Source organism: Sceloporus occidentalis, unplaced genomic scaffold (assembly GCF_023333645.1).
Source record: "Sceloporus occidentalis isolate IW3139 unplaced genomic scaffold, rSceOcc1.0.p SCAF_11, whole genome shotgun sequence".
In the NCBI taxonomy this organism is placed as follows: Eukaryota; Metazoa; Chordata; class Lepidosauria; order Squamata; family Phrynosomatidae; genus Sceloporus; species Sceloporus occidentalis.
In genome coordinates this window covers 14996694-15011091 of record NW_028316991.1, presented here as the reverse complement: position 1 = coordinate 15011091, position 14398 = coordinate 14996694, and the positions used below count along the sequence as shown (strand labels likewise).

The following is a 14398-nucleotide window of genomic DNA, read 5'->3' as shown; positions in this document are numbered from 1 at the left end:
ATTAATACAATAAAATATTGATGGAATGATTTTGTTCTGTGCCATAATGCAGGGAATAATGTGTTCTTAATTTATTTCTCAAGAGAAAACAGTGAATCTTGATATGACAGGGTAGTTTTGAGAAGTAACATAGATATGGATAATAGATAATAACGGCTTGAACCATCCACCCTCTCTTCTATTTGTTTTAAATATATGAGACTAATATGAAACATATTTTATTTCTGAATTGCTTGTCCTCTGCTCTTTACCATTTACATCTCTTCACATGTTCTTACTGTGTCTATGGCTTCATACGACGTACCTTTTACATTAAACAAAAGCACATTGCGAGTAATAAAGTGGTTTCTTCATGGAAAACTTCTGTCTTTTCTGGGTAAGGATCACCTTCTCAATGGACAGACAGTAAGCCAACAACTCTTGAACCTCAAAACGTAGTCCTTTTGGCCTATGCGGTAATGCTTTTTACTGCATGCAAATCTGTGCATGCGTTCATTTTTCCGCATTCAGCTAACTTACATGCGATTGATTGTGGGTATTCCCATGGGTTTCAATGGAAGCATTGCAGCACTTGCAGGAATATACTAAAGATGAATATCTTAAGGCCAGCATCATGCATGCGGTCATACTTTTATATCACACTTCTGTAGTGTGTCGCTGCTTGTATCCAACTGGTGGCCGCCCTCTAAGAGACTGTATCAGCCCCATGAGCGGATATAATGGTAAGTGGGAGATGGTCAATGGGCACCAGGGAATGTGCCACATGTGTTCGATAGCCAGTTGAGGCCTGGGCACTTGTGTGGGCTGCATAATTAAGTACAACGCATGGCATGGGCGAAGGAAAATGAGACAGAAGTACTGATAAGCATTACGTAAAATACTTTGGAGTCCATGTAGAACACCTGCACCTCACTAGTTAGATATTTGAACTTATTGGTAGCGCTTTTAACATTTTCCAAATAATTTACCTTTGTAGACTTGGTTTTGCATAATGACAAGCATCCTTAAAGTATGCATTAAATTCTTTTTTTCCCCCCGAAATCTATAATTTCACAAGATTTCTACTACTTTCCCATCACTGAAATAGTAATGAGACCAAGCATGTCCAACATGTAATCACGGAAAAGTAAAAGAACAAAAGAGCTGACAGCCCAACACACTAGGTCCTTTGTTTAAACCTCATGTGCCCAGACTGAGAGTAACAGACAGAGATCAAAGATATAAATCCAGTGTTGCTGAACATGCAAGTCGTCACCGCGTCTTTCAGCTTGTCTATTTAGGACTTGTCACTCTCTGTATGCTAATTAAATAGTGCTATGAAGAAATAATGAGCTTCTATATGAAATCAAGCCATCCGGCCACTGATGTTTTTTTTTTTTTAGCCAATTATAAAAATAGATTGAACTTTTGAAACGAAAAAAAAATAGATTAAGTAAAAACGATCAGTATTATTTTATATACGTATATATACTGTAAAATTAAAAGGAAAAAAACAAATTTGAGATCATTTTATACATTTTTTCTCTGTATGGTAATAAAAATAAATTCCTGATATCCTTATTGTGTCCTTCTGTGTACTGTATTTGTACATCTCATGTGATTGAAATTCTTGAAGCGCTATATATATATATATATATATATATATATATATATATATATCGGTATTATTTTTCATAATTTTTATTTATTTATTTATTTATTTTTGTGTTATTCTGGAAATGTAATAATTTACCTTCATAATTACTGATATATTTTTTTTTTTTTATTCTTGTAGCCACCACCTTTCAAAGATATGTGTAAAGCATTAAAACACACTTTCTGCGGTTAACATTTCCATGTAATGTCCAAAAAACATGTTTCCTTTTACACAGATTATGAAAGCAAACAATGTTTAAGCGTGAAACAATGTTTAAGCGTTTTATTCACAATGCACCTTGAAGCCTGTTAAAATATTTTAAGTTATCGCTAAGTGTTATGTTGTGTAGGGAGGTGTGTGTGTTAAAATCATTATACTTCTGTAACAGGAAACACTTCCATCCGACACGCTCAGTTTGGGACAGCCACTAAATCGAGATGAGTAGCGTAAAATGTTTAATCTTTTCTGGAAATCAGACATATGACACAGGGAATAAATCCTAACCTAATGAGTTTTCAGGATTGTTCTTCTGTTTTATGGTGTGTTTTGGTTGTGGAAAGTCCTGATCTGGTCCTGATCAGTTTAGAAAATGAAGGTATTTTTTTTAAATTAGATTAGCTATTAAAGATAATAAACAATAAAGAGTTAAACTATCTTAAGGAGTGTTAAGTGTATGCATTATATATATATATGTATATATATATATATGTAACCCCCCCCCCCCGACGGTTAGTCTTCATCTTGGTTACCTCTATATTAGCGCTTACAGGTAGTCCTGAGCCACTGCGGGGATGTAATGATGCAGTGCATCTACTTAGCTAGGAAATCTGTGGTTCCCAGAGATATTATCCACTGAGAACGTTATACGCAATAAGGCAGGCAGAATAGGATGTATTTAAAGAGTTTAAAGAGTTACACTACCCACTAAGAAAACAGATGAAAAGGGTGTTCAAAAACTGCAATAGCACCATTTAGACAATAATGCCCACTCCCACAGTATACCTTCTCAAAAGTGGATACTCGGGACTCTGGGATAAATACAATGGCAACTGGATGAGTTCTAATGAAAAAATTTCTGTTGCCCAAAAAGGAACAGCTTTGTTAGAAGTTGGTCAGATGCTGGTGAGCGTGGTTAAAAGTGGCCAGGGTCTGGGTAAAGCCGAGGTTGCTGGCAGGAAGAGGCACTTACCTACTCACAACATACTGAAGAAGAACATCTGTATATGATGTCATTTCTCATCACACAGCTTCAGTCCGTCGCTAGGAGGCTATGTGGAAACTATGATCGAGGTGTTGCAGAAGCATACTCCTCGATCGATTTCACAGCTCTGAGGGCCTGTCAGGGTAGATCCTCTGATCTTCTTAACAGGACAATGATCCCACTGCCCCCAATAGTGGGACAATGGGGCAACTCAGCAGGACAGTGGGGCAGTGCCTGAAAATCTTGATTGCCTTGCTTAAATGGTTGAGTAGAGATATACAGTATGTAGGTAATAAAGGATATAACCTTACTTGCATTTTTATGTAAGAGGTTTGAAAATGTTCATAAACATGCAGAAGGTGTATATGAGTGGGTGAGGCTACGATTAATTATTCCCTTGGCATTAATAGAATGTTGAGGCTTCAGGCAAATGCAAGCACTGATATTTGTCTGCATGTTTGCTTCTCTACCTGATGGACGTTCTCCCTTTCTGACCCAAATCCATCTGTCCCTTTTTCTTCCCCTGATGCCCCCCTTTAATAGGCTCTCAGACTGTTTTCCGAGTATGAATGCATCACAACATGTGTATGGAAACAGCTGAAATTTGTTCATAAATGAAATTGTAATCATACTAATAGATTAGTTATTCTACATGCCTTATGTAAATAAATCGTATATGTCCCAGCAATGCCTCTAACCCCACATAACAAAAATGCCTCTTTTGACCCTTTTTTGAAAAGTACACCATGGTGCATTTTGGTTTAAACATACGCTTTTTAGAATAACCTAAACCTAGCTGCCCTAATCTTATTGCATGTACATAAATTATTTTTAGTTAATTGTTTCCCTTAATATTCTTACTGATGGTGACATCATTTGTTGTTATTTCACTTGAAAATGTTTCCAACATTTTATTTCTAAATTACTAAAAATTCCATTATGCATAATAAATACATTATAAAGATAACTGGTTGAAAATGCTGTAGTCTGTATTCACTGAAGGCCTTTGGCATTATTCAAATCTTTTCACCTTGAATGTGCTAGATTATTATAAATACCTCATCAAATAGCTGATCGGCAGTCAATAGTTTGAAGTCATTTCAGCATTCAAATGATTCACTATTATGGAGGTTTGGTTATTTTGGCACCTCAGTTGTCGGTTAACAATTAGTTTATTAATTTGGCATTTAATGTATTTAATGTATGATATATATTTGTTAAAATTAATCTATTTTCTATTAATCCACAAACTACTGACTTATATTAATGTCCACTGTTTTCCTTTTACTAAAGAATAATAATGTTGAGAAGATAGTTAAGTTTTTTTGTTTTTTTTGTGAAGTACGTTCAGGAAACGCCAGGGTACTTTTAAAAATGTATCTTAAGTTTGTTCTGTTTGAGGAGGAGAAACAGAGTTCCCAATGCAAGAATTAAGATAAAAGTTATGTTGTCGAAAATCTAGTTTTGATTCCAATAAACATGTATAAACACCATTTTTTTAATACGGTATATATAAATACTAGTGTTAAGAGATATAAAGCAGTTACATCAGTTTTAACGTGGACTTAAATCATTAATTCCCTCCAGAAAGTGCTTTTTTGTCTGGAACAGGAATATTTTACAGTCTTGGGACAATGCTTGTTTTTATTACATAACGGGGTGAAAATGCATACAGTCATTGCTTACAATGCTATCTTATATCAATGTTTTCTAACAATATTAATTCCTCTAACATTTCCAAACCCTTTGTTTTATAGTTCAGTACGCTAAATAATGGTGTTTACAGAATAAAATACAATATCTGTGTATAAGAGAAATACCTTGTATATATATATACAGAGGAGGAATCCATCTTAAATTCCTGTTCTCGGGATCTGTACCGTTATCCGTCCTATTAAACTATTATTCCCTTTTAATGTCATTTCTCCCCTTTAGTCAAAGTAAATTCAGGCCTTTCTAAGAATGGGGTGAGGAGGATAGAGGAGACTTAAGTAAAGGAAGCTATTTGTTATACTATTGTCGTGGGTTTTTTTTTCTCTCAAATCATAACTTCCTGAAGTAAAATAGATTCTCACATTTAAACCAAACTTCCAAAAAATTTTAATTGGTCAAAAAGTAAACAAAGAAACATGCTGTAAGGAAGAAATTCTAATACATTTACAGAAGACACATATTTAATACAAATATGTTTAGAATCTGAATTGTCTTTGTCCCAACCTCGTTAAATGAACAGTATCGGACTGAATCGCTTGTAATCATGGCGAGCACTTAAATATTGCTTTGTGTTTTATAAAACTGGTTATATGTAAATCTTTCTTACATCGCTAATTTTGTCTCTAATAGAGAGAGAGACCTAATCTGAGATAATGTTTCCAAATTTTGCTTTCTTTTTAAAATTGTATTATCTGATCAACCTTCATTGAGTTTACTCCTAGATTAAAGAAGAAATACAATGATTCCATGATGATGCTTTTTGATATATATAGTTTATTGTATAGTAGGAAGAAAACATTTCAACCACACCGAGAAAATTACAGGAAATATGATAGTGTTTTCCCATATGCTAATTTTTTACTATAATTACACTATTTTGGGAATTAGTTAACTGTTCTCAAGAAAATATTTGAAGATGTTTGTTTTTCTTTTATTTAGCCTATTGGAGAACAAAATTATAGAAATGGAAGAGAGACACAAGGATGAACTAAATGCTTTGAAAACAGAAAAGGAAACCCTACAAAGCCTGGTGTCCCGTCAAAGCTACATAATCCAAGAGCTGGAGAAGCAGCTGACCAGGGCCACCAATAATAACAGCATTCTGCAGAAGCAGCAGCTCGAACTCATGGACACGGTGCACAACCTGGTCAAACTCTGCTCAAAAGAAGGAGGTGAGCACTCCTTAAACTCCACACGCACATGCCCCGAGAGATTATTTTATGAAGCAGATTTCAATTTTCATTTAAAAATCATATTTATGGATGTATACCAAATCCTGTTTTCATGGTTTCTGGGTCCAACACTATGGTTTATACATTTTTATATTATTCGTGGGTGTATACATTTATTTGGATATAACTGTGTAATGATATGTATAGAAATACAATATTATATACAGATATATTGTGACAAACCCTGATCATTGACGGCAATAATAAGTCACTTTTAAGGATCCTAAGAGTGGTCCTCTAGGGCAATGAAGCTCAGGAATACTGAAATGCACAAATCAAGCACCCCATAACAAAATTATAAAAATAAGTCCCAGCTCCCGAATGAAGCCCTCCCAGGATGGGTCAGATAAGTATATTTTTTTTCTGAAAAAATTAATACTATGCATGGATTTTTTTACCTTTTACATACAGTATATAAGCCATAATGAACAGCACAAAAATTGAGTTTTTTTATATTCTTGGGTGACCTACTAAGCACAATATCTCAGCAAATATAAGTAGCCAATATTTTCACATGCTTTGTTCCAGGAACAAATCCAGCATGCTCCTGAAAGTATTTCCATGTGTATTCTCTTGCATTTGATAAAGGCAAATTGCTCATTTTGTTCTGTCGCTGTGATAGATCCACGCAATCATGAATGAGATGAAACACCCCACAAATCTTTATAGGGTATAACATCTGTAATTTTAACGAGGTGAAGAAAACAAAAACACCAACAGCATTTAAACATTTGAAATAACCATGGCTCACATTTTATACTACTGTCAACTGATGGAGACCCGATGTCAAATAAAGCTTTACTGTTTTCTGATATTTCCAAACATATTTTCACATCCAAACATATCTTCATAGGCACACATTACACATCCAGCTCATACGTTGTATGCCGTTATGGGCAGAACTGGAAGAGAATTGTTATAATCCATCAGGTATTACCAATATATGTGGATTAAATAGAAGTAAATAAGCGACATGCTTGAGTAGTTTCAAGCCGGAACAAAGTCAAGAAATTTTTTTTCACTTTTTTTCCACTTGTTTTCACTATTCCCAACTTTAAATGGTTAATTGTTCGTAGACAGTCTGGGTGTGATGGCCCTCAGTCACCACCGATGCATGGCCAAGGTCTTGTCTGGCTTGGTCCTGCCAGGTTCATTCACATAAAATGACGAGCTGAGCCAAACCAGACTATACGCCCAAGCCAGACTCAAGCCTTGGCTGTCTCAACCAGTGCTAGGGTCCAAAAACAAAACCATCATAGTAGGATAGCGACATCTAAACTAATCCTCTTACACAAAAGACGAATTGCTTCTTTTAGTATGCTAAGCAAATAAACATAGGAAAATGTGTCATTTTATTGTTTACTCACATAAAAACAACCGGGAAACATTTTTGAAAAGCTTATTTCAGTTTCTATGGCAACAACCTATCAGTGCTGGCCTTTTTATTCACGTGACAACAGCTTTTAGTGGACTGCAGCCATATTCAGGCCTGTTCTGAATAAAAAATCTTACATGAACAAACAGAGAATTTAACAATCCTATAAAGTCTAAGTGTATTTTTAGTAATTGTGTGAAATCAGGCACTTCTTGAAAATTCCCCGTCCTTGTTAAAATGTATAAAAAAAAATTCATTTTTTTTCTTAACAAATATTTATGCATAACTTAATAAGCTTTGGATATAATTATAATCTCTTTGTGAGCTGAGTTACAAAAACTCAAATTTCTGGAAAGGATAAAAATGAAGACCACATGAGGTTGGTGAAATTTAAGGAAGTAAAATATCTTGCCCGTAAGTACTTTTGGTTTGTTTTAAGGATCTTTTGACACCTGGTTTTCCCTTTCAAATAAATTTTAAAGATATATTGAATTCCTCAAAAAAGATAGGACACGTTTGGTAATTTGAAATAAAAAGCAGATGTTTGTCGTAAAACATGAAATGTATATTCCTATTCAACTACTGGATAGTACTAAGATAAATGAGCTGGAGTTTCAGTAACTTTAATGTGCTATAAAATTAGAATGCATTTTGGTAGACAGACACACATCTTTCTCACAACTTCTCAGAAACAGCTCGTTCTTCCAGGATGTGTTACAGAGCTACCGGGCAACAATGGTTATCGAACGTCATTTGAAAGAAGAAAACAGTTCATGAACTCAGTATATATTAGATGCCTGAAAAAAAATGTATATAAATTAGATATGCTTATCTTGATAATATCATTTGGATGTAAATTAACACATTTATTCATTGTGTGGCCAAGTAACAGTCCTCAAAATTGAAGCCACATTTTAACATGTATGAAGTACCATCTTGGAGCATCACAACTTAAAACTCACCTAAGAGAATCTTCTAGGAAGTCTGTTGAGTGTTATAATGGAGACTCAAAATCACACATTCATGTCTACACACTAAAATAACCAGGCATGCACGTTGGCAAAATGTGTAAGTGGTAGCAAACTTGCAAAAGTTGGACAAAATTCCATCTCGTAAACTCACTCACTTGCATATTGCACTTGCAAAAACTTCTTCCAACATGCATGCATTTGACTGCAAGAGAGTCAAGTTAATGCTCATGGATTTGTTAACCAGTTGGAACTTTCACGCGCGCTTCCCCTCTTCCTTAATGAAATTTTAAGAATACATAAAAATTCCCAGGTCGCCTATTAACAAAGCACAATTGATGATTGCCCCCTTTTTCACTACTATGTGTGCAGCAGGTCAAGCGTAATAAAATACACCTCAGGGAGGTATAGGCCCAATATTTCCTGCTCAGATGGATGGGAGGGAGGATTAATCTCTGTGATATTCCTGATTCTATACGTAAATCCCCCATCCCATGTGTGGTGGGATAGGAGGTTAAAAGTAATGGAAAAACCTCTAGTGCATCTATGTGAAAAAAATAAAAAAAGGTTAACTTACCTTTTTACGAGATGATGAGCAATGTCCTTGAGTCATCAACAGGGAAAAGGGCCATCAAACAAAATAAAATTAAAAAAACACCTAGAATTCAAAAAAAGACCTGAAAATCATCATATCTGCACTCAATAGCAGTGTCTTCTTAAAAGGGATGCTGGTCATGCAGGAGTATATACATACAATCATGGGCATTATTGGCCCCAATTCAGTATATGGGCCCCATTAAAGTCAGTGGGGCACATACAAGTCCTGGGGACCACTATTTTTTTCCAATGTATATATGTTTTAGGAGGAGGGTTGGATTTTTTTTTTTATTATATTTGCAAGTTTCCGCCAACTGGCATAGCCTCACTTGCAAACTTTAAAGTCACATGTAACAACTTGTTTGTTAGTGAATATCCATGGTATTTTATGAGGGTTAACGTCACACAACATGCAGGTAAATAAAATGCAATGTGTAAGCAAGCGAGGACATGCAAGGTTGCTTGTAATTAACCCTGAACTCAAGTGATCACCCAACTTCTTAGTGAATATTGTGCCATGTTGATCCAATCTGGAAAGGTAAATGTTATTTTCCAAACATGATAAATGGTCCATTCTGTTATCGTTTTGTCAAATTCTAAATTACTACAAAAAATTCAGTACAAAAATATACAAATGCATGATTAGAAAGCACGAACAATGCTGTTCTCTGCATGCATTTCTTTTGGATCTTTTAGAACATCTTTTACATATAGCAGATGAAATGGGAAATTTATATTTTGTTATAGAAATCGGTTAAATTTGTTGCTTCCAAGTTTCTGAAAAATCTGAATAGAACAATTTCAACAATTATTGCAGCACCGTTAAGAAAAAAAAAACCCCTAGAGTTCAAGAAGTCTCTACATTGTCTGTTTTATTGAATTTTATTGATGCTGCCGGTACCATTAATAAAATGCATCTCTGGCCAACAGGCTGTGTTTATTGCAAACAATGCGTTTATCCAACATTCTCTATTAGGTTTGGAAATGTCTGTCTTTTGCTGAAACAACTTTTTTTTTAAGGTCCTTTTAAAGCTGAAATTAACCAGAACTTCTTCTTTGTTATGTCCTGGCTTGTGGTCAGAGGGCTGCGTATTGTCATCTGCTGTACTTTAATTGATTAAACAGATGTAGGTCACTACTGGACAGCCCAGACCATTAGCTAAAATAAACTGTAAACTTGTAATTGAATAACGCTCTTCCTAGTGTGGTAGGTAAGTGGAACAGCTTCCCAGCATAGGTTGTAGAGGTTAACACACTAAATTTAAACGTATATGGGATAGGCATATGGCTATCCTCAATCCTCAAAAAATTTAGATGAACTGGCCCAAATTCATTAACTGAAATCAAGTATATCCCTGTTTTTCAATGTGCGAGGAATACAGTTTAATTATTTGTGATGGATTTATATCTGGCATTGGATCCAAACTATTAAGCAGAGCCCTGCAAAATCTAAAATTTAGATTTCATTGATTAGTTTATTGTAAGACAGCAGCCTGTCAGATTCAAAATTTTTAAATCAAATTGGAATTGACAGTAGTGACTCAATTCAGAGATCCATTAACCATTACGTTTTAAATATTTATTGTAATTATCCTTGTAACCTTATTTTATCTTATTTTATAAATCACAGGCCCATTCATGTTAAAGAAAAACTAATTCAGCGCCCTAAGTGCTATTCCTATACATTCCTGTTTGATTTGTTTTGTTTCGGACAGCATTGTATGAATTTACATTATGTTTTGGGCTACTGAAATACCGTGTTGTTTTTGATTGCCCCAGGGCTAAAAGTTGCCAGCCCTCCCCTGAGCCCATTAGAACATCATAATAGGAATAAGTATTAAATTGGTGTTATCTTTTGCAGGGTAAACATTACCGTTTATGACACAAACATTTCCTTTCATTGTTTGATAACGACGTTGTTTGCTAGTATAATTTCCTTAAGGTGAGAGTTCATAGTAATAAATGGGGTGTCAGTAAATGGAAAAAGACAAATAAATCACAGTTATATACATAAAAAATGCACTGCTAGGCATATAATGTATGGCACATAAATAAATAGGGAGGAATTGCAAAATTAAATGAATAATATTTTTTGGTGCTAGAGTGATACCCTGGGACAAGAAATATATACGCACTCATATAATATCATTTCAGACTGACTTTAAAAGGTATTATATGCTTCAGAAAAAGGGATATTTTACATAACTGTTTTTTTTAAATGAAATTTTTATCAGCCGTGTTTTGGGCTTTTTCTTGCAGTTCCATTAAAGAATGTAAAAAGAGAAGAAGAAAAGCCATTTAGAGACTGTGCGGATTTGTATCATGCTGGCTTTAACAAGAGCGGTGTTTACTCAATCTACATTAATAATGTGTCAGAACCTAAAAAGGTGCGTACATATTTTTATATCTTTATTATAAAGATAATTCATAATCTACTATCTTCTTTTGTAATTGTAATTTAGAACTGTTTTATGTTGGTGAGAGACTTCAGATTAAATTTTATGTAATTCTGTAAGCTTCAGGTGAGGACATGAAATTTTGTATGCTCTGCAGAACGCCCTATGCAACAGGTCCAGGGGGGTGGCAGTCCCTTGCTGCAAAACTGGTGGTATATCGCCCACCGCTGTGCCACTGCTTAATGGGCCAGTTATATTTGATCTCCCCAATTGGCCCATTTACACTAGTCATCATAGCCTCCATAGGTTGCATTAAAAGGTGGTGTGTGTCTGTAAAGAAATGGAGCACCAGGATATAACTATATAGCCTGGTGCTCCATAGAGAGGATGGTGGCCACAGAGGGGCTGGGGGTGGTTCACTGTGTCAGGCCTAGGGAAGAACCAAAGGTAAATAAACCTATGTTTAATTTGCATCATTTCAAGTTACATACAATCACATGTACTTACAAACAACTTGTATTAGCAATTATACAAGTTACTTTGTCGGGGCTGGTGAATCACATTAACTACTGGCTACCGGGCACGTGACTTTTTAGTAAATAGATGTAAAAGATAATTTTTTCTGTTTTTTTATATTTCTTAAAAAGAAGCCCTCAATCCTTATGATGTTTAATCATTTTATAAGAAACAGGGCTTGACGATCATGATTTCAATGGATTGGCACAAGGGTAAGCCTGTGATATCGTACTTTTATTTAGAAATATCTGAGAAAGTGCTAGGGGTTATAAGGATTAGGTAGTGTGTGCATAGTCAATACAGTTTTACATTCCACAGGCACCTGTGTCTGATAGTACAGACTGTAAATCAAACTGAATTATACAACAGATCAGTGGGATACACAGATGCTAAAGCACAGAGCAATGCAGAAAATGTAAATCACTCACGCCTTCTCCTTTTATATATGTGTAACTAACGCCTTCCTAATTCTTTCTGGAAAAATTCCATAATCAAGCATCAAGGTGTGCACACAAGAAACAGCAGCAACCAGGCTCATTCATTCTAAAATAAACCAGATGAAAATAAATTTCTAAAAACAGAAAGTGCCATAAAAAATAAAGAACTTAAGGAAAGGTGAAACCAGCACAACTATTTCACCATCTCACTAAACCAGAGTCTGCCTTTCAGATTCCTTCAAAATATGCCTTAAAAACCATAGAGAAACATAGAAACATTGCATTTGAAAAATCTGTGATCTATGTAAAGATATATGTACTGAACATTCAGGATTCACTTGGCTGAAACTGACCCCCCCCACCTTTAACAATAAAAAAAATAAAAAATAATAATCACAACTTTAATAATATATATATGATCACACTCCTATCATGCCCATGCATACCCAGATTCCAGCATATACTGGCTGACTTGGCATGATAGGAGTGTGATTACTAATCATAAATTTTTAATTTTTTTGTCCAATTTTGGTGTGTTACTTACGCTTTACGTTTAACCCAAAATTGTACAAAAAAAATTAAATAACAATATTAATATATATATATATATATATGTATATACATATATATATGATTGTTAACAGCAATCACTCCTATCATTCCCAGGCATACCCAGATTTCAGCATTTACTGGCTGACTTGGTATGATAGGAGTGTGATTGCTGTTAACAATCATATATATATTAATATTGTTATAGATTTTTGTCCAATTTTGGTGTGTTACTTACTTTTGATAAAGGTGTGGTTAACACACCCAAATTGGACAAAAGTTTGCTCTCTGTATGAGCTTCTCTTCTCCACCCCCTCCCCGGGGGAAGCAGGAACGTAGCAGAGTCATGTGCGAGCAACGGACAGGTGAGCAGCAGGACAATTATTTTCAGACAAATAATGCTGTTTTCAGCCGATATGTTTCGGCCACCTTTATATCGGTGCATCCCTAATATATATATTTATACACACACACACAAATATTTGCAAAACATTTATAAGGTAACACAATTCTGGTAAATGTACTGCTCTCTGCTCACTTGCTTGGATCGCTGTCTTCTGCTAATTCTACAATGCTGCACTGCTCAGACTTGCTGCCTATCGTCGACTAACTTTCCTGCACAGGCAAAGAACATAGAGTCTCTTATATCTGGACAGTGATGTCAGACGCAGCATGCAAAAGAGCGTGAAAATCACGCTGCATCTCCACACCTGATGCACGTCATAAAAAGATACAGTGATACAGTACAGCTCATAGGGAGAATACGTACATGGTAAGCCTGATGTATGTTATACAGCATAAATCCCATAACTATATATCGAGCCAAACACTGATGGTTATGATGCATAACACCCATAACACACACAGCAAACCATACAAAAATGGTGGTACAACATAACTCCTATCATTATATAGTGAGCCAGACACAGACAGTGGTACAACATAACTCCGATCACTATACACTGAGCCAGGTACTGCTGGTGGTACACCATAACTCCCATCACTATATATTGAGCCAGTGGTATCGAATAACTACCATCACTATAAAATAAGCCGAATTTGTGTGTCAAGTTGTGCAGCATCATGTAGCCCTTACATTAATTCTTAATTCTAGGGCTATTTTTTTTCACCAGGTTGATATAAGACAATATAATTGATTTTTATAATAAAGAAATAAAAAATATATAATTATTTATAAATATGGTTAATTCACTGTTTTGCTAGATTATTCATGTATCTGTTTTGTGTCTAAAACGTGTTAGTATGAAATATCTAATGTTTATTCATGACACAGAAAAGAGGGCTGTTGTGGACCCCTAATTTATGCAACCCTCCACTCTCATTTGCATTTTCATAATAAGAATTTGCATATTTTATTATGAGAACATTGTGTAACCATCGTACTGATAAAGCAAAGGTGTCACATAAATATTCATTATTCCATTTCTTCCCGACAACCAGCGAGAATGGGGTGGGAAACATATACACAATCTAAAATACATTTTAAATCCAAGATGTTAGCTTTACAAGTTCTGATTTTTAAAAATCCAGATATGACAGTTTACATTTTTATTCATCTAGCGTTAACAGATCTATTTAAATCTTTAAAGTTTACAGTATAATAAAAGTGCAGTACAATTATTGCACTCATATAATAAGTACAGTAGTCAAAAAGTATTTATGTTTGAAGAACAATAGGTATGAATACATTAGGAAAAGAGGTCCACAGGCCCAGACTGGCCATCTGGCACCCTAGTAAAATGCCTGGGGGGCCACTG

At 35.0% G+C, this 14398-nt stretch overlaps 1 protein-coding gene across 1 annotated transcript in view; it reads left to right on the top strand.

Moving 5' to 3' along the window:
- The window catches only part of LOC149305623 (angiopoietin-1-like), a 129951-nt gene that overhangs the window by 72336 nt on the left and 43217 nt on the right, over positions 1-14398 (top strand). The window contains exons 4-5 of the mRNA XM_089477321.1: positions 5490-5722; positions 10982-11109. Coding sequence (XP_089333447.1) covers positions 5490-5722; positions 10982-11109 — 361 coding nt within the window. The remainder of the gene's footprint in view (positions 1-5489; positions 5723-10981; positions 11110-14398) is intronic.